The sequence below is a fragment of the Equus asinus genome, chromosome 10 (assembly GCF_041296235.1).
Source record: "Equus asinus isolate D_3611 breed Donkey chromosome 10, EquAss-T2T_v2, whole genome shotgun sequence".
Classification (NCBI taxonomy): Eukaryota; Metazoa; Chordata; class Mammalia; order Perissodactyla; family Equidae; genus Equus; species Equus asinus.
Genome location: NC_091799.1, coordinates 69,017,286 through 69,038,900, shown reverse-complemented (window position 1 = coordinate 69,038,900; position 21,615 = coordinate 69,017,286). Strand labels below are relative to the sequence as shown.

The following is a 21,615-nucleotide window of genomic DNA, read 5'->3' as shown; positions in this document are numbered from 1 at the left end:
AAACGCCAACATGTCATAAATATCCACATTTATAAATAAAACTGTTAATTTCTTACATGGATAAAAAGTTTTCTAAATATCAGAGATTTGAAAAACATTACTCTTTTAAAAAAAAAAAAAACAAGCTCCTCTTCAGTCTCACACCATTTTGTTTTTATCCTTTTTCTTCTTGAATTTACATATCTTGTCCATATCCCCAACAGAATTTTAATCTTAATATACTTTTATGCTTGAAAATCTTTCACTGATCACTCTATCATGCTTTCCTACAATGAACTGTGTATAAATTTCCTGTGACCACACATTTTAAATATTAAAACACATTTCCCATGGATTGAGTTTATAAAATTACTATTGGTCCAAATTTCTCAAAACAAATATGCAATAAAGGTTGATAAATACACTGTAATATAAAAAGTAAAGCTTTTGGAAAATCTCCCAAAGAAATGGATGGGCTATATTTTTGTAACAGAATTACTACTCATCACTAGAATGAGAGAGATGATTTAGTATCAATTCTATTTCTAGTTTTCATATTTTTTATACATAGATATAAGCCTTGAGCAACTTGTTCTTATAAATAAGTAGATGGGATTAGAGGTTTTGCCGCAGCAGTATCACTCAATTCTTTCAATTTCCTTCTAATTATATAACAAACATTGTATCATGACTTAGTATTATTTTTAATGATCAGCTGACAACTTGAGTATATTTTCCTTCAATTTTGTTGAAAACAAAAAACTGAAAATGATTTATCTGGTCATATTAGAGTCACTCACTTTCACAATACCAACACCATATTTTGAATTTTCTCTTTGTTTTGTGCCCTGGAGGTTTTTATACTCAAGGCCAATGCATCATGATAAGATTCAGAAGGGAGAGCAGTGACTTTCTCTCCTAACTGGAAGGAGGGTAGTTGTGAAAGGGGAGGTAATAAAAGAAAATCTATACAGATGGACATTGATTTCCTTATGATCATATCAGTGTCTACATACCTCTTGGAATGACATTGTGTATTCCAGGGGCATGTATACACAAATTTCAACACTCTGATTGGAGTTCTGTTCATTCAGTCATTCATTCCACAAATATTTACTGAGCATTTGTAACATGCCAGACACTTATCTAGGTACTGGCGAGACAGCAGGGAACAAACAAGCAGAACTCCCTGCCTTCACGGACCTTCCAAGTAGGAGAGCACAATCTGTGGGGTGTGTGCTGGGTGCTGCAGCCAGAGCTGCCCGAGCCTCCCGGAGCCTGTGCGAGGCATTCTGCTCTCCCCACCCTGAAGAGCTGTACACCCACTTAGTCAAAGAACAGTTAGTGAGCGCCTACTGCATGCCAGAACCCTAGCTAAACCCCAAGGAACACAGAAGACACAGATTCTCCAGTATGTGATAAGCATAAACTCTCTCATTCAGATGCACTTTGTGTAATATTTTAAGTCGGTGTTAAAATAAATTTGAGTTCTACAAAGCAAGACCAAATCATCACCAGCATCAATTATGTTCTCCTCTATACACATAATATTCATCTATTGGCTCTGCTTAAACTCTAAAATGCAATTTTGTTCCCAAGCTATGGGTGTGAGTAAACCATACCCTGGATGGTGACTGAATTCTAGAATAATCTTTAGTAATTAACAAAAACAAGTTTCTCTCTCTATCAAGAGAAAAGCAGGGGCTGGCCCTGTGGCGAAGTGGTTAAGTTTGCACGCTCTGCTTCGGCTGCCTGGGGTTTCACTGGTTCAGATCCTGGGCACAGACATGGCACTGCTCGTCAGGCCATGCTGAGGCCATGTCCCACATGGCACAACCAGAAGGACCTACAACTAGAATATACAACTGTGTACTGGGGGGCTTTGGGAAGAAGAAGAAAAGAAAAAAAAAGATTGATAACAGATGTTAGCTCAGGTGCCAATCTTAAACAAAAGAATGCACATTTCCTAGGTGGAAATTTCCATCAACTAGATATACACTTGTTAAGGGCCACTATATCATTTAAATTGGAAAATTAAAAATATTTTAAGTTCCTAAATTAAATGACTCAATGTTTCTTATCAAGAAAAGAGCCTCTCCACCCAACCACACAGCTACAACTCTGATAAATTATCAAAAGACATTTCACAAAGGCCCCTTGCAAAGAATGATGCTCATGGAACTAGTCAATTTCCGACTGCGTCTCTTTTTGTTTTGCCTTATTTTAAAAATTAGGATATCTACAGTCAGGAAATGAGAAATGTTCTATTTCATATATAAAGTTTAGTTACTAGAGAATATATAATGAGAATCTCTTCTCCACTAGAGGTAATATACTTGCAGTTATAGCTACTATTTCATATCATTAAGCCTTGAAAGTGAAGGCAGCTGCAGAGTAAGGAGTGCCACCTCTCGTGAAACAGAACACACCCATGAGAGCTGAACTCTCAACTCTGCCTTCAATCGTGCAATAGCCTAACCGAAAGAAGTACCTGGGATAGAATGTATTGTTTATTAACACTGTAATCCAAATGTGGGAAAGCACTCTCTAACCCTCCATCTAGATCAAAATATTCCAGGTCTAAAAACATTCCAAAACTTCAGCAAGCCATAATGAACTTAGATAGTCCCTCACCTGACCTCAAAATATTCTACAAAGGTCAAATGAAAAAACACAGATTAGGTAGTACATGCATAAGGGATACAACAGTCTCTAAATAAGATACAGTCTGTGAATTTGGGGTAAAGCCAGAAAACACCAGGTTCAGATTTAGGTTAATCATGAACTTAAAAAAGAAATCGATTACCAATGATGACATAAATTGGCATCATGTCCCCCTGATGAGATGCACTGAGGACACAATGTCGTCTATGTAAGATTCCTGCCAAAAATGTTTAACATGTATCTAACCATGAAGAAACAATTACACGATCTAAACTGAAAGACATTCAAAATAACTAGCCTGGCATTTTCAAAAACGTACTGAATAAAAGACAAAAGTTGAGAAACTATTCTAGATTAAACAAATTCATATGGAACACCTACTGTCTGGAAGGTAGTAAACGTGGTGGCTAAGGGTTTAGAACACGGCATAGATCAATTCAAATTCTAGCTCCAAATCCTGTGTCTACCATGTGGAAAGGACATTTAACCCCAGTTTCCTCTCTATAAAATGAGGATGATTATAGTACCTTCTTTGCAAGATTGCAGAGTTAAATGAATTCATCTATAAAGGCCTTAGCACACTTGGTAAGTGCTCAGTAAATGTCAGTAGTGATGATGATGATGGTAGAGCCATCAGATGCTGGGCCGGGGGGGGCGGGTCAGACAGAGAAACAGAATGACATAATGACATGGTCACTGCCCTCGCTGAGCTTACAGTTAGAGCAAAATCAACAGACCATTCTAAGACAGTGGGATACAAGCACTTTGGCTCGTGAAAGCTCTAGAGTGCAAAGAAAAGGAACACCCAGGAAGAGCATTTACCCCAGGCTGAAGGCATGGAGGGTTTCCCAGAAGAAATAACAGCTGCTCATTCCAGGATGAGCAAATAGCACATAGACAGTGCTGGAAGTAAAGAAGAGAATAGACTGGGAGCTGAAAATAGACAAGTATGCCCGGAATGTATACTAGTAGAAGTGGAAGAGGAGGTAGAGAGAGAAGGTGACATAGAGAAGCAGGGCCAGCTCATGCAGGGTGCCTTCCAAACTATGTTAAGGATTCTGGGCTCTAACTTTAACTGAAGAGCAATGGCAGACGACTAAGAAGTTTTCAGCATAAGCAGATCTGCAGTTCACAGACTATGCTCATCGCAGAATGGAGAAAAGGACTGAGAGGGGGCAAGACTGGAAAGGAAAGACCAGATAGAAGGAAGCTGTTAGGGTTTTCTAGGCCAGAAATAGTGGCGCTAGAACCAGGTAATAGCGGCAGAGAGGAGAGGTGACTAGGATGGGCAAGGTCCCAACCTGAGGACTAATAAGATGAGGAGGCAGGGAGGGCTGAGGATTGAGTCCAGTTCCTGGGGTGGCAGCTGGATGGGCTGTTGTGCCAGCCACCGAGAAAGGAAGCACAGGCCATGAGTAGGTTTAGGGGTGGAAAGAGAGTGGGTTCAGTCTGGGTCAGACTCCAGGCGAAGGGCCACTCGACTAGCGCTCTGTGCTAGAGTCACAAAGATCAGCAACAAACCAGGCCTGATCTCCAGAGAAAAGGATACATTCTGCATTCCCTAGAATAAACCACCTAAACCAAACAGATTTTTATCTTGTTCTTACCTGGACTCCAATTTCAAAAGATGAACAAAAAAATAAGGCAGTCTTGTCAATCTCACACATTTCACGGTGTAACTCTTTTTCCAGATAAATAGATATTAGGATGCATATTTGTGTCTCTCAACAGGTTCGTTAAACCTAAAACTTTAAAGACTCCTGCCAGGAAAGTTAGCAAGAACAGCCAGATATTCTTACTCTACTTGAGAACATTATTTTGTTTATTAAGGAAAGAAAGCAATCACAAACTCTCACTTCCTAGATTATAATGCATTGAACCCCCAACATATACCCTCCAAAATAAAAGTGTCAGGAACAATACTAACCATGTGTGTGCCATGTGTCTGTGGACAAAAACACCTACGTGATATTCACAAATAAAACACCAGATTTGATCGTGGCCCATAAAGTCTCAATTATTAACCCAACCATGAGCTGGATGTGTCACAAACACAGAGTCACTCTTGCTGTCATACTGCGTGCTCATTCGATGTGTGCACTGACCATAACTACAGAGAATACTGTGTTGTATACCCTTTCCTCAAGGTGTACTGCACAGTCTGATGGCTGAAGTGCAGACCAATGCACCTTAGCTCGTTTCCTTGTGACAGAGAATTGTCCCTCAGTGTCCATTCTCCTCTCCCCTCTAGGAACAGAACCCCCAGAGTCTTAGCTCCTTACTAGAGTCCCCATCTCCAAACCCCCCTTGTGGTGATGTAGTCATGTGACACGAGTTCTGGCAATTGGGAGGTGAGGGGAAGTGATGTGTGCAACTTCCGGGTCATGCCCATAAAAGGGAACTGCTTGGCCACCACTTCCTCTCCCCTGGACTAATGGTGATGTGGGAGTGTAAGCCGTCTTCAGCCTGCACATGAGCAGAATAACCTAGATAATGAAGAACAAGCTAGAAGGAGCCCGAGGCCCTAAAGGACTCATGAAGCAAACGGCTGGATTCCAAACTGACTACCAGCACAGATTTTTATATAAGATAGAAACTTATTCTGTTTAAGCCACTGTTATTTTGATCTTTATTAAAACATCTTGACTTCTACTCCATTAAAGTCTACAATAGGCTGAATTTTTTCAATTAAGGTGTGCCTCACTTTTTCTTGGAGCTTTTCATTTCTTTATCAGGACTGCAGACATCTAGCATCTCCCATAGTTTACAAAAAATATTGAAGCTGGAGTCTTCAAGGAGCAGAATAACAAACAGGTACCGTCAACCCCAGTCCTCTCCACGTGGTCATGCAGTAAACCTGTTCTTTAATTTGTTGCTAGAGGCAGTGTTGGCAGAGACCATGTTCAGGACTTCCAGTCTATCTGACAATATTTAACCTTAGTGTTATACATGACGACAACATCCTTAACCCTGCATCAGGACTTCCCTAATTTGATTTTTTTTCCCTCCAGGAATGATGACAGATTGTACTGAGCCCTCTGTACCTTCATCTTTGGTGCCTGTGGTAGGCAGAAGACAGCTGCCCTTCCCTTCTCCACGAGATGTTCATGTCCTAATCCCCGAAACCTGTGAATATGCTACTTTAATGGCAAAACGAGGGTTTGGAGGTGTGATTAAATTAAGGCTCTTGAGGCGGGGAGAGTAGCCTGGATTATCCAGATAGGCCTGATGTAATCACAAGGGTCCTCATAGAAGAGGGAGATTGGAGTGTCAGATGTGTTAGAGAAAGAGATGTGACAATGGAAAGACACGTGACAACTGCGGCAGAAGTTGGTGTGATGCCATGCTGGAAGGGGGTCATGAGCCCAGGGATACAGGCAGCCACTAGAAGCCCAAAGGCAAGGGACAGCTTCTCCTCAAGAGCCTTCAGAAAGAACACAGCCCTGCCAACGCCTTTATTTCAGTCCAGTGAACCTCACCTCAGACTTCTGACCTCGAGAACAAAGAGAATAAATTTCTGTTGTTTTAAGTCACTAAATGTGTGGTTACTTATTTCAGAAGCAATAGGAAACTAATATAGTGCCCTTACATGTAGTGCTAGATTGTAAAAAGTCAACTGAAGGTGAGGGCAGGATTCGTCCAGACCTAAAGAGCTAGACTAAAATAAGCAGATTTAATAATATACAATATTATTAATAGTATTCATAATAATATACAATTGTTTTGCCATTTCATTCTCATAGCAAAGGCAGTTCTCCCCATTCCCTCCTCAAAAAAAAAGTCACAGAAGTGAAATATGAGAAATGGGACAGGTCAAGCCAATGTCATAGTAAATAAAAGCAAAATCACTACCTGCTACTGAGTGAATCTTTATCTCAGGCTGGATCTGGATCCATTTTTATAAACTTTTATTATTCTAAAGGACGAATGTTTTCTCTGCTGGTGAAATAGCATTTGATACTTTCTGCAAAGGCAAAAGAATTCAAAGAGATTTTCAAGTCTTATTACTAACCAAAATTGTTAACCATGCATATTATTTTACTGATATCATTTAGTTCAAATCTCATTCATCACTCAGTTAAATTTAGTTCATGCAGGTATTAAGTTCCAAAGGGCAGCAATCAGCCCATGCGGTCCGTGTGCCTTAAACAGCGCCATACTAGAGGGGGCAACATGAACTGCCCCGGCTTCATGCATCGGAGTCTCCCAGCTTTCAGTTTTGATCAAAGTGCATCACAATCCAACAGGAAGGTCCCTACAGATGCTCAAATTGCCACTCCAATCAATCTCATCCTGCTTCCAGCCACCACCACAGTGCTTCTGGCTCCGTGACAGTTACAGTTTCCAACTCAGAGAAGTCTGGGGGCCACTGCAGGTCCCCTTGAGGGCACTCACCCTGAGGTTTCAAAGGGAAGTCCTGAGCTGTGCCTTAGGGCGCCCTCTAACCCCGAGTTCTTCCACACCTGACAGTGGAAGGTTCATTTCAAGATCACATTCTCAAGTAGGGCCTGCTTCCACTGCCAGGATTTCATAAAATCATAGACCCACAATTGCAATGTAAACTCTTGGCCGGAACTTACTTCCCCTCCTTTCTCCTCACCAGAACCAAATGAATGTTGTTTAATACCCAAAATAGTCTAGATCCACATAACAGGACTCCTTTTGTTTCAAAAACTAAATTACTTCTTTGTAACAGAACACGATGCGCATTGGAAAGAACACGGCATCTCCTGAACCACACCGCCCAGGAAAGAGTTACCTCCTCAGGGCAGACACTTGGTTCTAAAAACTGTTTTCTGCTCCACTCTGTTTCAGTCTGTTCTCGGGTTTGGTAGCCAAGACAACTCCACCACTGATAACGTGTAAGTTTCTCTACCTACACCTTAAGCTTCCTGCCTAGAAAACAGAGGTAGGATTTATTTTCTTCAGCTTCCTCAGCAAAGGCACTCTAAATAAGCATACTCTCTCTAAACATTGGACGGCATGCATAGCATATCCTCTGTTGTCCCTGAGTAATGATTTTCATTAAACTTTTTAATGCTTACGGTTCAGGATGCATTCACCTGTATACAGAGCATTTACTTTTACAGCCTGGAAGTTTTCAATGTGCCCTGTCCTGTATATATTCCATTCGGTCTTGCTCATTTCAGATTATGGATTCCTAACATGTAAAAGCTATGGCTTTTCTCTTATTTTTTAAGTGCTTAAGAGCTGCTATTTGGTAGTAATGTTAGAAGCACATAGAAATAACAGTCAGGTCAACCACTTAACACTATTTTCTCATCCCACAAACTCACCCATAACCCTTTTAATTTCCTCCTCTACTTTTTGTTTTACTTAGAACTAGCACTTTTTTTCAAACAACTGCTAACAAGAGATTATGTTCTTTATTTACAATCCACAAGATTTTTTTTCCCCTCCCTGTTGTAGTCTGCTTGGTTGCCACAACAAAACACCATAGAACGGGTGGCTTAAAAACAGAAATTTCTCAGGACCAGCCCCGTGGCACTGGGGTTAAATGTGCACGTTCTGCTTCAGCAGCCCGGGGTTTGCTGGTTCTGATCCCGGGTGCGGACATGGCACTGCTTATCAAACCATGCTGTGGTAGGCGTCCCACATACAAAGTAGAGGAAGGTGGGCATGGATGTTAGCTCAGGGCCAGTCTTCCTCAGCAAAAAGAGGAGGATTGGCAGCGGATGTTAACTCAGGGCTAATCTTCCTCAAAAAAAAAAAAAAATTTCTCGCAGTTCTGGATGCTGGAAGTCTGAGATGAGGGGGTCAGCATGGGTGGGTTCTGGTAAGAGCTCTTCTCTTGGCTTATAGAAGGCCGCCTTATTGATGTGTCCTCACAACACAGAGAGAGAGAGAGAGACAGGGAGAGAGAGAGAGACAGAGACAGAGAGAGAGAGAGAGAGAGACAGAGAGAGCGAGCAAGCGAGCCAGCAGCGAGCCAAAGAGAGCAAGCTCTCTGATGTCTCTTCTAAGAGCTAATACCATCACGAGGACCCCACCCTCATGACTATATCTAAACCTAATTATCTCCCAAAGGCCCCATTCTCCATCTCCTTTTAGGGACAATTCTTATCTGCCTTAGAATTAGCCAACAGCCAGAGCTTCTTCATTAAATCAGCACTGAGACTGAACACTTGCACGGGCCCTAGCCCAGGCTTAGTGCGAGGTATTCAAGGATGAATAAACACAATTCCAGTCAACAGTCCCAGCATTCTCAGGTTCTAGTTGCAAACACCCCATTGTGTTGCCCCGTGGCAGCCACGCTCAGATCTCCTGGTCCGTCTACAGAAGCACAGCTGGCTGACTGACAGCCTCCAGCTGCCACAACTTCAGGTCCAGCGTGGCATTCAGGCCGAGGTTGTGTGTCTGCTGGGCTGCTGCTGGCCAGTGCCTGGGCCCACAGAGGGCCTGGAGTCAGGCCTTTCCTGCCTATCATGGGCCTCCTCAGACAGACAGCTTTGTTCAAGGAGACCCCGCCAGCCCAGACAAGACTTTCTCAGAATCTTACTGCAGTCTACCGCTCTTCCTCCCCAATCCCCCTTCCTTCCTGCTCTCCTTTCACAGAGGTCAGACCTGCAGCATGGTCTGAAGGCTCTCTACACCCTCCCCTGTTCCTTCCCCCTGTAGCCTCCACAGACATTTCCCTAATTCATCTCTTGCACGCCTAATCCCAACTTGGCATCTGCTTCTCAGAGGACCCAAAAAAACATACTTACAAAGTAACTCACAGAAAATAACAAAAAACATGTCTAGCTCCCAAGTAACTCATTTATCTAACTGGGGACAAGTATGACCCAATTTTGCTTTGAGATTGCAAACTTTATATACAAAATACAGCATCTGGAATGAATATATAAAATACATAAAAAGATACTCAGCCGAGATAAGCAGCAAAAACAAAAGCAATGGAAAGAATAAGGAAAATCTGTTTCTTCTTAAATTCAAACTAAAGCAAAACTGAAAAGTGTGCTCAATTTAATTTAACGTAATTGAATGTACAGCTACTGAGCACTGACCATGCACCAGGTGTCATGCAGGCATCAGGGAGGACGCAGAGACAGACACAAACTGGACTCCCTGACCCCAAGGGACTTACAATCTGTGGTCACAGCATTTACTCAGAATTCCTGCTTCATTCGTTTTAAACAACTTCCTTAAACTTTCTGTGCACACATATACATATTCTTCTGTGCAAGGTGGATGAGAAAATCACTTTAAGTCTTTTTATTTGGTCTTCAAAAATAAACATCACTGGGGCCAGGCCCAGTGGCCAAGGGATTAAAGTTCCTCACGCTCCACTTCAGCAGCCCAGATTCTCGAGTTTGGATCCCAGGCACAGACCTATTCCACTCATCAGCCACACTGTGGAGGTGTTCCACATACAAAAATATAGAGGAGGAGGATGGGCACAGACGTTAGCTCAGGGCTAATCTTCCTCAAGCAACAAAAGAGGAGGATTGGCAACGGATATTAGCTCAGGGCAATCTTCCTCAGCAAAAAAATAAATAAACGTCAATTTCCTGTCCACTCTCTCAGAACCCCCTCCTTACGCCTTCAAAGGGAAAAAAGTCAAGACACTTTGTCGCTGAATCTTAAGATTAGAAAAGTCCTTTAACGGTCATCTACCTAGATAAAACCCCATATTTCTGAATTAAGAAATGGGCTCAGAGGACTTGAGTCAACTCACACGGACTCAAGTGAAAAAAAATCCCAAAACACTTTAACACATTTTCTTTTTCACTGTGCTGTGAAATATATCACACAGACAAAAAACTACATAAGGCAAATAGGTAGTTTCAAGAATAACTATAAAGCAAACACTATGTGCTCACCATTCAAGTTAAGAAGTAGAATATTACTAAAACTTTGAAAGCCTTTTCCTTTCCTCCACTCTCCTAGAGCAGTTTCTCAGCCTCAGCACTGCTGACATTTGGGGCCAGATTACTACTAAGTGCTTAACCAGGGTTTTGTTGGATGGTTAGCAATACCCCTGGCCTCAACCCACTAGATGCCAGTAGCATATCACCACCACCACCCTTGGGTGTGACACCCAAAAATGTCCCCAGACGTTGCCACATATCCCCTGGAGGGCAAAATCCCCCCCTGGTGAGGACTGCTGCCGTAGAGGTAACCACATCTGAATTTTTGCTTTTCTTTATAGTTTATCTACCAATATACGGAGCCCTAAAACAATGCATTGCTTAGTTTCACTGTTTCTGAACTTTGTAGAAATGAAATCATCCTGCATGTATTTTCCTGTGACTTGTTTCCTTCATTCAACTTATGTTTATAAAATATATCCATTGTGTATCGCATAGCTGGCGTTCACATATATTCTTTTCAGTTCATATATTTTTGCTGTTATATGGTATCCTGTGAAATTAAAATTTCACAATTAATCCAATTTGCTACTGATGGACATTTGCATTATTTCTAATATTTTGCTTTTATGAATACTTCTGCGAGGAACATTGCCTGCATAGGTCTTATAATTACACAACAATTTCTCAGAGGTCTATACCAAGGAGTGGATTTGCTTGGTCACAGAATACACTGGCGTCAACTTTATTATTGTCCAAAGTGGCTGTATAAGTCGACACTCCCACGGGAAGTGGAGGACAACCCCCATGGCCCCACATGCTCTCCAATGCTCAGATCTTCGCTTGTCTTTTCGTGACATTCGGTACTGCAAAAACATACATTGCTTACCGTGGAAATGCCAATTCTACAAACAGCAAATGAGATCTGGATACATTCAGACATTCTCTACAAGATTAAAATAAGAATAAGAGATTACAACTAAACATTCGTCCCAAAGAACTGACTTCTCCCCCCTTGTCTTGCTTCCCTCTGTAAAGAAAATCTGCTGTATTCTGACATCTGCTTTGTGAACAGGTGGTGAACTTTTCCTTCTCTCTGCTTTTTCTAGGCCAGCTTTAATAAGACAGGGATAATAACGTGTGTGGAATAGTGCTTTATCATGGGACTAAAAAGCAAATACTTCATCCTCCAATTCAGTGGCATCATTTAAGGAATGAGATTTGTTGTAATGGTTTGATTCTGTTTCTTTTAAATCCTGCTCTAATACGCAATTTTTAGTGATTTAGTCTTTGACTGCTACAAAGTAGTTTTATAAGCACTTATTTTTTTAGTTCAATTCTTACCAGATCATAAATGTCTACAATCGTAAAAAGGAAAAGCTCATAGTTATATACCAGAAGTTTCAAGTAGGCTGAATGTAGAGAGAAAACTGAGGTCTTTGGTCCCAGAATATCAATGACAGTACTCAACCTAGAATTCACAACTTCTCACTCCCAAATGAAGTTTAGATTCCTAAAACTCATGCCCACTCACAAAACCATGCATACCAAACATGAGTATTGATTTATTTTCTTTTCTTTAACTGGGGGAATATTTTTAGCACATTAAATTGGTATGTAGTCAAAATTACCCTAGCTTTATACAGTCCAACATTGTGATTATGGTTTACGGTTGTCAAAGAAAAGCTTCTCCGTAAAGAGTTTATAACGCCACAAATCTCAGCAATCGTGGTTCTATCTATTGTGGCAAGGAAGCAGAGACACAGGATCCCTGATTCCCAGGGTAGCAAAAGGCTTCCAAAGGCATCCTCCTTCTGAAGGCCACGAAAGTCCTACGAGACTGATTCTGCAAAAGGCTCCTGCCCCTTCAGGTGTTTGTAAGAGACTGAGTGCCATACGACTAAAGGAGATTAGTAAGAAAAAGACTGAAAGCCAAAGGCGATATGCATGGACATTCAAACTAAAAATTACAGCGATGGAAAAATCAAACTCAAAAGACAATTTGTTGAGTGAAGTTCTTGAACTCAATCTACACTTTGAAAAAATTCCAAACATTCACTGGTGCTATTGTTCAAACAAATGGTTGATGATTTAATATTGGGGATCATTTCTATTACTAATGTATTATTATTATCATAACACCATTGGGTTTCTTTAGTTTTGAATGAAACAGACTACAGGAAACACCCCAAGGCAATACCACTGGCCTCCTCAGAGCTGAAAAGCAGAATGCTCATTACCTTCTCCAACACCCGTTCTTCCCTTCCATCTTTGGAAATTACCCCAATTTATACATTTGTACCAAGTAATTATTTAACAACCCTCTCAGTAAGCTGGAAAGGTTACTTTCCCCCAAGTGAAAATGAACTCTTATTTTATGTCACCTGGAATAAAAGCATCTATTTCCCAGCCTTCCTTGGAGCCATGGACTGTCCTGTGACTAAGTCCTCCACAATGAGATGTAAAGTGAAGGATGCGTAAAGGAAACTGACTCTAAGAAGGACCACCCCCCAACACACACACTTTTTGCTCTTCTGCCTTTCCTACTTCTTTCTCCAGTCGGTAAGTGAAACTTAATGAAGCTCCAGCAACTATCCTGGACTGTGAGGGCACCCTGAGAATGGTGGACACGTGAAGTCGAGCCCAAGGATGAGCAAGCCTGGAGACACAAAGGACGGTGGAGCCGCCACACCACCCTCCTCCGCTTTGTACACGAAATAGAAATGAGCCTCTAACTTGTTTGAAGACGGCTTTGTGTCTCTTCAGCCTACCAATCCTAACTGGTACAGAGCAACATTCATCTTTAAAAAGTAGGTGTCCCCCGTGCCATAAAAGAAAGAGCCCGAGCACTTGTCATTAGAGAGTAACTCTTAGGAGCTTTATCTTTTAAAGGGAGTGGCATATTTATTTTTTAGTTACTAAAAACCTTCTTTCCATTCCTTCTTACTTTCCACATTCCCAAAACGTACAAGCACTGTTATTAGGATTGCCAAAATTATGACCCTGAAAACCCTCAACTTATTTTGTGTAAATTTTTTTCTGACTATCCTTATCACCTCATTCTAGAAACTTCTAATGCTTACAAATACTGCCTTAGCCCTAAACATCCTACCTCAAACCCAGTAGCACACCTATTGCCCAGACTCCAAATTTATTCTAACAATAATGTTCTCGCAAATGGCCTTTGCACTCTAATTAAAGGGAGTCAGATATAAAGAGATATTTAAAAGCATAACCACACTTCCTTTGGTTATGGTATAGGAACTGCTAATAAATTTAAAATGATTAGTTCATATTCTTTCATCATTACAGATGCTCCATTTGCAAGAACCCATTTTATTTGACCTGTAAACCCATGGGACATAATGCATAGCTTAGAAAGATGAGTATTAATTATTCCAAGAATGTATCTCTATCCTAGATAAACTCTGACCCAGGAGTCCCTATATCAGTATTCACAAATCTACATCTAGACTTGCCTACAGAAGGACTAAAGAATATTATTTCAAAAACAGTAATATTCAGAACAATCTCACCTTCTTTGCTGCTTGATCTGATGAAAATGGAAAAATGAGATGCTGTCAAAAGCAGGTCAGATTGGTTAAGATACGTCTATGGAAAAATACTCAATTTGAAATTAGCATGATTACTTACAGTTTACTGTTGTTTTCCCTAAGAAATTTCAAAGGTAAGCATGAAAATAAAGGAGAAAAAAAAAAATCTTCAACAAGATAGCAGAAAATAAGTGCTACTGACTATACAATCTAAAAAAAATTGAGTTCAAGGTATAACAAATTTCAGTCCTAGCAGGGGGTGAAAAGACACACTAATTTTCTTTTTCTAAAAGAGCTGTTTTTAAAATGTCTTGATGTGCTGTGCAATCCCTCGGCCTGATATAAAGCGAGATGACGGTCGTGTTTCCTTATTTCCTCCCCTGTAATTTTGTGTGATGAAAATAAAAGATTAATACAGTCAAGTCAACGCTTCGGAGTAGCAGGAGTAATGTGCTGGAACGGGGTAGGGAGAGCAGCGAGCACTTCTAATGAGGCCCCTGCCCAGATCATCTACTTCCAAATACAGCTAACTAAAATCTAGCACTTTCTCTTGACAGCATCCCAAAATAAATGGGCTGGAGGCAAAGACGCAGGATTTGGGGAGTGTGGAGAGAGAAGACTGGTTCGAGTATATTTCAAGGTGCCTGGGAGCTCCCAGGTGCTGAGTGGGCGGAATCCTCTCTGAGTAAAGGTTATGTCCGTCATTAGGCTTTAGTCACTCCTCCAGACTGACAGAAACAGCCTTGGGAACGCCACCTACTCCAGAACTGGTACCTCCTTCTGTTAGTGTTGTCACTGAAAACATTAACAGTGAATTATTTAGTAACTCCCTTAGTACGCTCGAAAGTTTCCTTTCCGCAAATGGGAAATAAGTTAACTTTTTAAAAACCGCATAAACTTATATTTACAAAATAAAATGAAGTTTTGTTTATAAAATGTGGAGGCTTTTGCTCCCCAACATCTATTTTATAGCTTCTCCAGACTGGGGAAAAGGATGGTGATAAGGAACCTGGAAAGAAATCTTTGCACCTCAAGCAAAGTTAACAAAACTGGGCTCTCAACATTTTCTGAAACGTTTTCAACTGTAACAGTGCCACCATCATCCCAAGAGCATCTGTACTTTCCGAGCCATCTAGAGCTGTCCGGGGACGGAACACATGAGTGCAACCAGTAATTCGAAAGGGCACCACTGCCCTCACCTGCTACAAAAGGTTAATCTTCAGCACAGGAGCTCTTGGTGAAATTCAATCGCAAAGATCTGAAAAGCCATCTAGCAGAAATAACCTCAGAGATTTGAACACTCATTTAGCAAAAATAACCAAATGCACGCATAAGTCATCATATCAGAATTTATAGATTTCATCCCAGCAAAATTTTAGCCCATCTTCTGCAAAACAGCACTAAAGGTCACATGTAACATGCAAACAAAAGCAGACTTTGGCTGAATGCTTAACTAAGAACAATTCTCTTTCTGAAAATTCTGATTGAAGAGTATGCGGAGAGGGAAAGAAATGCCCTTCTACATTACCAGATTAAAATAATTAGTACCACTCACCTTGAAGAATTTATTCCTTTTTATCAGGCACTGGGATAAAAAATTTAATCCAAGAGAAAAAGAAAAAAAAAATTGCTGAGCATCATCAATGTGACAGACATCACTGGGTCTAAAAAAGATAAATAAGACCAAACCCTGGCATCAGTGATCTTCCAGCTAAGGGGAGGGCAGGAACGGAGCAGACCTGTGAGAGACCACAGCAAGATAAATGTGTTCAGCATAAGAAGAAGTATGCAGAGAGGGTTTTAGGGAGGAAGAGGAGCACGGACCCCATTATATGGGTGTCAGGAAAGACTTTCCAGAGGGAGAACCTCCAGCATAGGAGTCAGCTGGGTGAAAGGGAGCACAGAAGAAGAAAGCGAAACCCCAGATGAAAGCGACAGCATGAGTCAAAGCAAGAAACATCACAGGACATGCAAACATTTGAAGGGTACTAGTGTAAGCCTTAAACACCCTCCTTTTCTTTTCAAATACTCCCTTCTCAATCTGATGTCAGTTACTGACAGCTGTTGACTATCTACATGCTACCTAAAATTCATTCATATTAATGCACAGAGCATCCTCACTTTAAGATTTCTCTCTAACTCCCTGCCAAGGGAAGTTCCAGTAGTCAAGGACCAAGCTGTCTGTCACATTACAAAGCCTGCTCTGCCCCCACTCCCTTGCAGATGAGAAGGCCCAAAAGCAAGACGGGCACAGCTGCTTAAACTAACAGGCCGTCCGTCCTTAAGCTGGTCAACAACCAAGGTGGGGCCCAGCAGGAAGAGCTGGGCTAAACCAATCCCATTCTTGCTCTCCGAATGAGTGAGTGGGAAAATACTATGATGAAGGTAGCACAGGGAAGTAAAGCTAAGAGCAAACGAAAAGCAAAGCTATTAATTTCATGATCATGAAGAATCAAAGCAACCTAAATTATGAGGAGGTCAAAAGCATTAATAAAAAGAAACTATACAAAAAAGAAAAGAGATACAAAGCAGAGGAGAAGAATAACCATGCTAGTGATCTCAAGAGAAGCAGACCCAGAGAGATACAGGTATGTGAAGAATGGCTGAATGCAGTTGCAGAGAAATCTGTTTCTAAGTGAAAAAAATCATATTCTCCAGCTTCCTTTGCAGCTAGGTATGGCAATGTGACCAAGTTCTGGTCAATGAAATATAATCAGAAAGCCTTAAAAGTCTTCCAGGAGAGAAGTACATTCTTCCGCCCTTTCTCCATTCCTGCTGCCTGGAATGCAGAAGTGATGGCAGGAGCTCTGGCAGCAATTCTGAATGCTGAGGTTAAAGTCCACATACAGGGGGCAGAAGCATCTTGGGGCTCTTCTGGACTTACCCCAAAAAATAAACATCTATCTTGTCAAAGCCACTATTTTCCAAACAATTCCAATCCTAACTGATACACTGTTTGAGACAGTGTCACCTCAGCAAGGATAGTCCCTTAAGACAGTGAAATGGAAATGTGATATGTTCCACTTTATTTATGTATTTATTTTCATTGAGGAAGATTCACCCTGAACTAACATCTGTGCCAGTCTTCCTCTATTTTGTATGTGGGTTCCTGCTGCAGCATGGCTGCTGACGAGTGGTATAGATCCGTACCAGGAACCAAACCCAGGCTGCCAAAGCAGAGCACGCCAAACTTAACCACTAGGCCACTGGGACTGGCCCTGAGTTCCACTTTATGGTAGTACTATTACCCCCAATTTAGAGATGGGGAAACAGCAGCTAGTATGTGACAGAACCAGGATTTGAACCCAAATCTTTTGGATTTGAGAACCCAGACTCTTAACCATTAAGAACAGACAAATGCAATTGAAGTCAAAAACTAAGCAGAGCAGGTTCACAAGTATTTTAGGGTTGAGCGAATATTCTGACACCAAAGGCCAATAAAAAACCCAAGCTGACTGCAGCATCCCTTACCGACCACAGATAACACTTCTGACAAGTCCCTGGGACCCTCTAGCCTGTCTAGACATAAACAGCTTTCCCAGCACAAGTGCAACTCTAAGTTCCTAGGAAAGGGTACATGGGCACCAGAAACTGAACACAGGCCCCAGCCCCTGGTGCCTGGCAGAAACTTGCCAAATTCTGATTTGTAAGGAGTGGAAGAGATTTTTAAGAGCACAGAGGATTCTGGGGGACCTGCAGCATATCTTTTAAGGTGGTAAGAAGTCTTTAAGGTAGTAAGAGGTCTTTTTTTTAAGATGGTAAGGAGTCTTTCTCATTAACTTTACACAAAAGAATTTCCATACACCATGACAACTGGAAGAGCTCAGCCTCGGTACTGTTAACTCCCCAGGCTGCGGCTGCAATGCCCCTGGGATGTTTCACCACCCCGGTGTGGTAAGGGTGGGACAGAGTGGAGAACCTTTTGAAAGGCTCAAGGATCTTTGATTACCAAGTTGAAGGCACCACTGTACTTGGCTTTAATCCTCTTCACTAAGTCAATAAATATGTATTATGTACTGAGCACCTACTCTGTGCCGGGCAGTGTCCTCCGAGCTGGAGACTAAGCAGGGCACACAGCCCCCGCTGTCCCGGAGCCCACCCCCTAGTGGGGGTGGCAGGTGAAGCAACAAACAAACCAAGTTAGACGATGGTAAGTGTTATGAAGAAAAACAAAGGAATAGAATGTACGAGGAGAGCAGATTTGGGGTACTACTATTTTTGAGAGCAGATGTGGTAATTCTAACAACATTATGGACGATGAAATAATGGATGCCAGAAAAGCTTTCAACAACCTGGCTTTGAAAAGATTCTCCCATGAAAAGTCGCAACATCAGACACTCGACTCAACAGTCCGCAGATAGTTATTAAGAAGCAGGTCAGGGAGCCATTAAGAGCGCAGATTTGGGTGTGAGATTTGCCAGAATCAAAGCCCAGCCGTACAACTTACTATCTGTGGGACCCTGGGGAAGGTGCTTCACCTCCTTGCATCTCAATCTGTCATCTGTAAAATGAAGGTAACAGTGGCACCCCTCTCAGAGGGTACTATGAAGATTAAACGAGTTATAAAAGGAAACACAGTCACCACCACATTTGTGTTTGCTTATTTTTTGAGAGTCTACCGTGCTCCAGGTGCACAAATTCCTCTAAGGGGCCCTCTACACAAATGGGCCCCAGACACCAACAGGCCTCAGGAGAAGCACCGTGTATCAGCTTCTACGGACATGCCGGATTCAGGCCTTGTTCCATAAATACCCCTGGTGTCCCTTCCTGCCGTCTCCACATTCCGGGACTATGACGTCACATTGCGAACACGTAAACCAGGACCCTAACTCCAAGATCCCCCAAACTTGGCACCCACACTCTGCCCCCACAGACCCAGCAGCAGAAACCAAATAAATCCATGCACTTCGGTCAGACCCCATATTATCGTCCAGGCAGGCAATTTACATCTGCGTTTAAACTGAAGAGGTTTCAGTCTACATTACGTAAAATTTTATTATTCAATTATCATAATATTCAGTATCATTAATATTTTATGGTATTATTTTAAAATGATAGGCATCCAGTTTGCAATTCACTGCCCACTAGACACTTAGGAGCATCATTACTTAGAATCGTAAGGAAAATTATATTTTTTAATTCTCTAAAATATGGATTTATCCTCCATTCCCTCTCTCCCATTGCCTTTTGGAAATAATTAAATGAATACAAGTTTTCAGCACTGCCCTTCATCTAAAACCTCAGAAATTGTCATTTAGGGATTCTGTCTTTGACTTACCATTTTAAGCCTCTATCTTGAGCATGTTTATACTGTCATATCTATTTAAAGTCCTCAAAATATTCATAACAGTCAAGCCCTTTTACTAAATCAATACCTCCACATTAACTTATAAAAAGTATTGTACTGCCCAGAAACACTGGTTACAGGAGAATGTAGTTCAACCATTTAAAGGGTCAAAAAATTTCCTACTCATTTACGAATCAGACAATCTGGATTTTTCCTCTTGTTTTTCTGATTGTGGAAAGAGAAGAAAGGTGAGTGTGAACTTCGAGTTTAGACAGTCCTGAGGTCAAATCACTCAGGGCACGACCTTAGAAAACCTAATCAGACGCCCTAAACTTTAACAACTGGTCCTCAGACACGAGAAGAGAATAACACTCCTACCACTAAGCTTACTGGATGAAAGAAGCAAGCATCAGGCGCTAGGCAAAGAGAAGACATTCTCTCAGACCCACTGAAGCCCAGGCCAAGCTACCCACGTCTACTGCGGGGACGTGGACTAGCTCCCCCAACAGGTGCCGTGTCGCGTGTGTGTGTTGTCATTGTCGTGTGGTGTCCTTGCCTCCCCCAACCCTGGTTCCCCTCCTGCCCCTGGATAATCCAGTCTCCAGGCAGCAGCCAGAGCAAGTCTTCAATACACAAATCAGGTCCTATCACCTCCCACTTAAAACCATTTACTAGTTTACAAGTAATTTTAAATGAAACTCAACTCCCTACCATAACCTCCAGGCCCCTCAGGATCTTGTCTGGCTCCTGTCTAGGACCTGGTTTCAGGACCATTTTCTTTGGGCCACTCTTCAGCATCTGATACGCCCAAACTGAAGACTTACATGAACAGCCATACCACTTTCTTAGACCTGCTGAAAACAAACGACCCCAGCCAAGATAGTCAAGGCACTACCTGGGGTTTTATGTGAAGACCCCGGGCTCCCTGGGCCCAACTCAGGTTGCTGGGATCTAACTCCTTTTGGTCCCCGGGGACTCAGCCTATTTCCCTTTCCTTTCCCAAAGGACACCACTTTTCCTGAGTCTCGCACATCTTCTCCTACCCCTAAGCCTAAAATCTGGCTGCCACAGGGCACAAGCCCTCACCCCTTTCCTTGCTGTTCACTTTCTCCAAAGGTGTGCATTCGGGCCCTTCTTAGTGAGTGGCTTTTACTGCTAATTACTGTTAAGACAGAGATGGGGCAGTCGACGTAAAAATCTCAAAAGGAGAGTCTGCATACTCATTGCTCTTGCTTCTGACTGTGTGGGTAAGTAAGCCTCCTAAACTCCTACCCTCCTTCAGGGAGGTTGGGTCTCTCCACACTCCTCTCTCTCCCCTCAGGCCAGAAGATGGAATCACAACCCACAAACAGGGCGAGCTACACCCCTCACAAGCCCACTACTCTCAAGGGAGTAATCGGCATTTCGAAGGACTGAATTCCTAGTCAAGGGTTCCTTTAAGATGGTGAACCATTTCTAGTAAAGGCAAGTGAAACCACACCTAATGAAATCGCATGGAGCCACACACAACACAATGGAAAAGGCAGGCCAGCTGCAATTATCTCAAAATGCCATTTATTAAGAAACTACGGGCTGTTTTGTGCTCTCGTCTCACTCAGTCCTCACAATGAGGGCAGGGGGCGGATTTCTAGGCCTGTCTGTCAGAGGAAAACCTGACGGTTACAAGCACAGGGCTGGTAAGTAACAGAGCTTCGATTTCCACCTAGGTCTGACTCTAAACCAGTAGTTTTCAAACTCTACACCCCAGGTAGGGTTCCAAAGCGGCAGCTGGATACTTGAGTTATTTTTTTTTTTTTAAAGATTTTATTTTTTCCTTTTTCTCCCCAAAGCCCCCCGGTACATAGTTGTGTATTCTTCGTTGTGGGTTCCTCTAGTTGTGGCATGTGGGACGCTGCCTCAGCGTGGTCTGACGAGCAGTGCCATGTCCGCGCCCAGGATTCGAACCGACGAAACACTGGGCCGCCTACAGCGGAGCGCGCGAACTTAACCACTCGGCCACGGGGCCAGCCCCGATACTTGAGTTATTTTTAAAGAGCAAAATGAATTTTTAATATTTTAGAGAATGAAGAAAAACACATTCTCAAATGTACTGTACACGAAATCGTAAGACACTGGAGACCACCCACACACCCCCTTGTGCTGCCAGAGTGACTTTTTTGGTGGGGGCAGGAAACTGGGGACAAGCCTCAGGGTAGAACCTGTATTCTATCTTCTGACTGAAGAATAATTTAAGGTTGAATTACTTTAAAATCTGTAATCTTTGCAATTATAATTCTATTGGAATCCTGTTTTTCCGTAA

General features: G+C 42.1%; 1 protein-coding gene across 5 annotated transcripts in view; it reads right to left on the bottom strand.

Moving 5' to 3' along the window:
• Window positions 1-21,615, bottom strand: part of ARL15 (ARF like GTPase 15) — a 401,393-nt gene that overhangs the window by 361,850 nt on the left and 17,928 nt on the right. For 2 of the 5 annotated variants that reach the window (XR_011506481.1, XM_070519656.1), the window contains exon 1: window positions 11,365-11,433. The exons of the other annotated variants lie outside the window; for them this stretch is intronic. Coding sequence is in view for 1 of the 2 variants with exons in the window: in XM_070519656.1 (XP_070375757.1) it covers window positions 11,365-11,418 (54 nt within the window). In the remaining variant the exon portion in view is untranslated. Of the gene's footprint in view, window positions 1-11,364; window positions 11,434-21,615 lie in introns of those variants that run through there. 5 annotated transcript variants of the gene reach the window in all.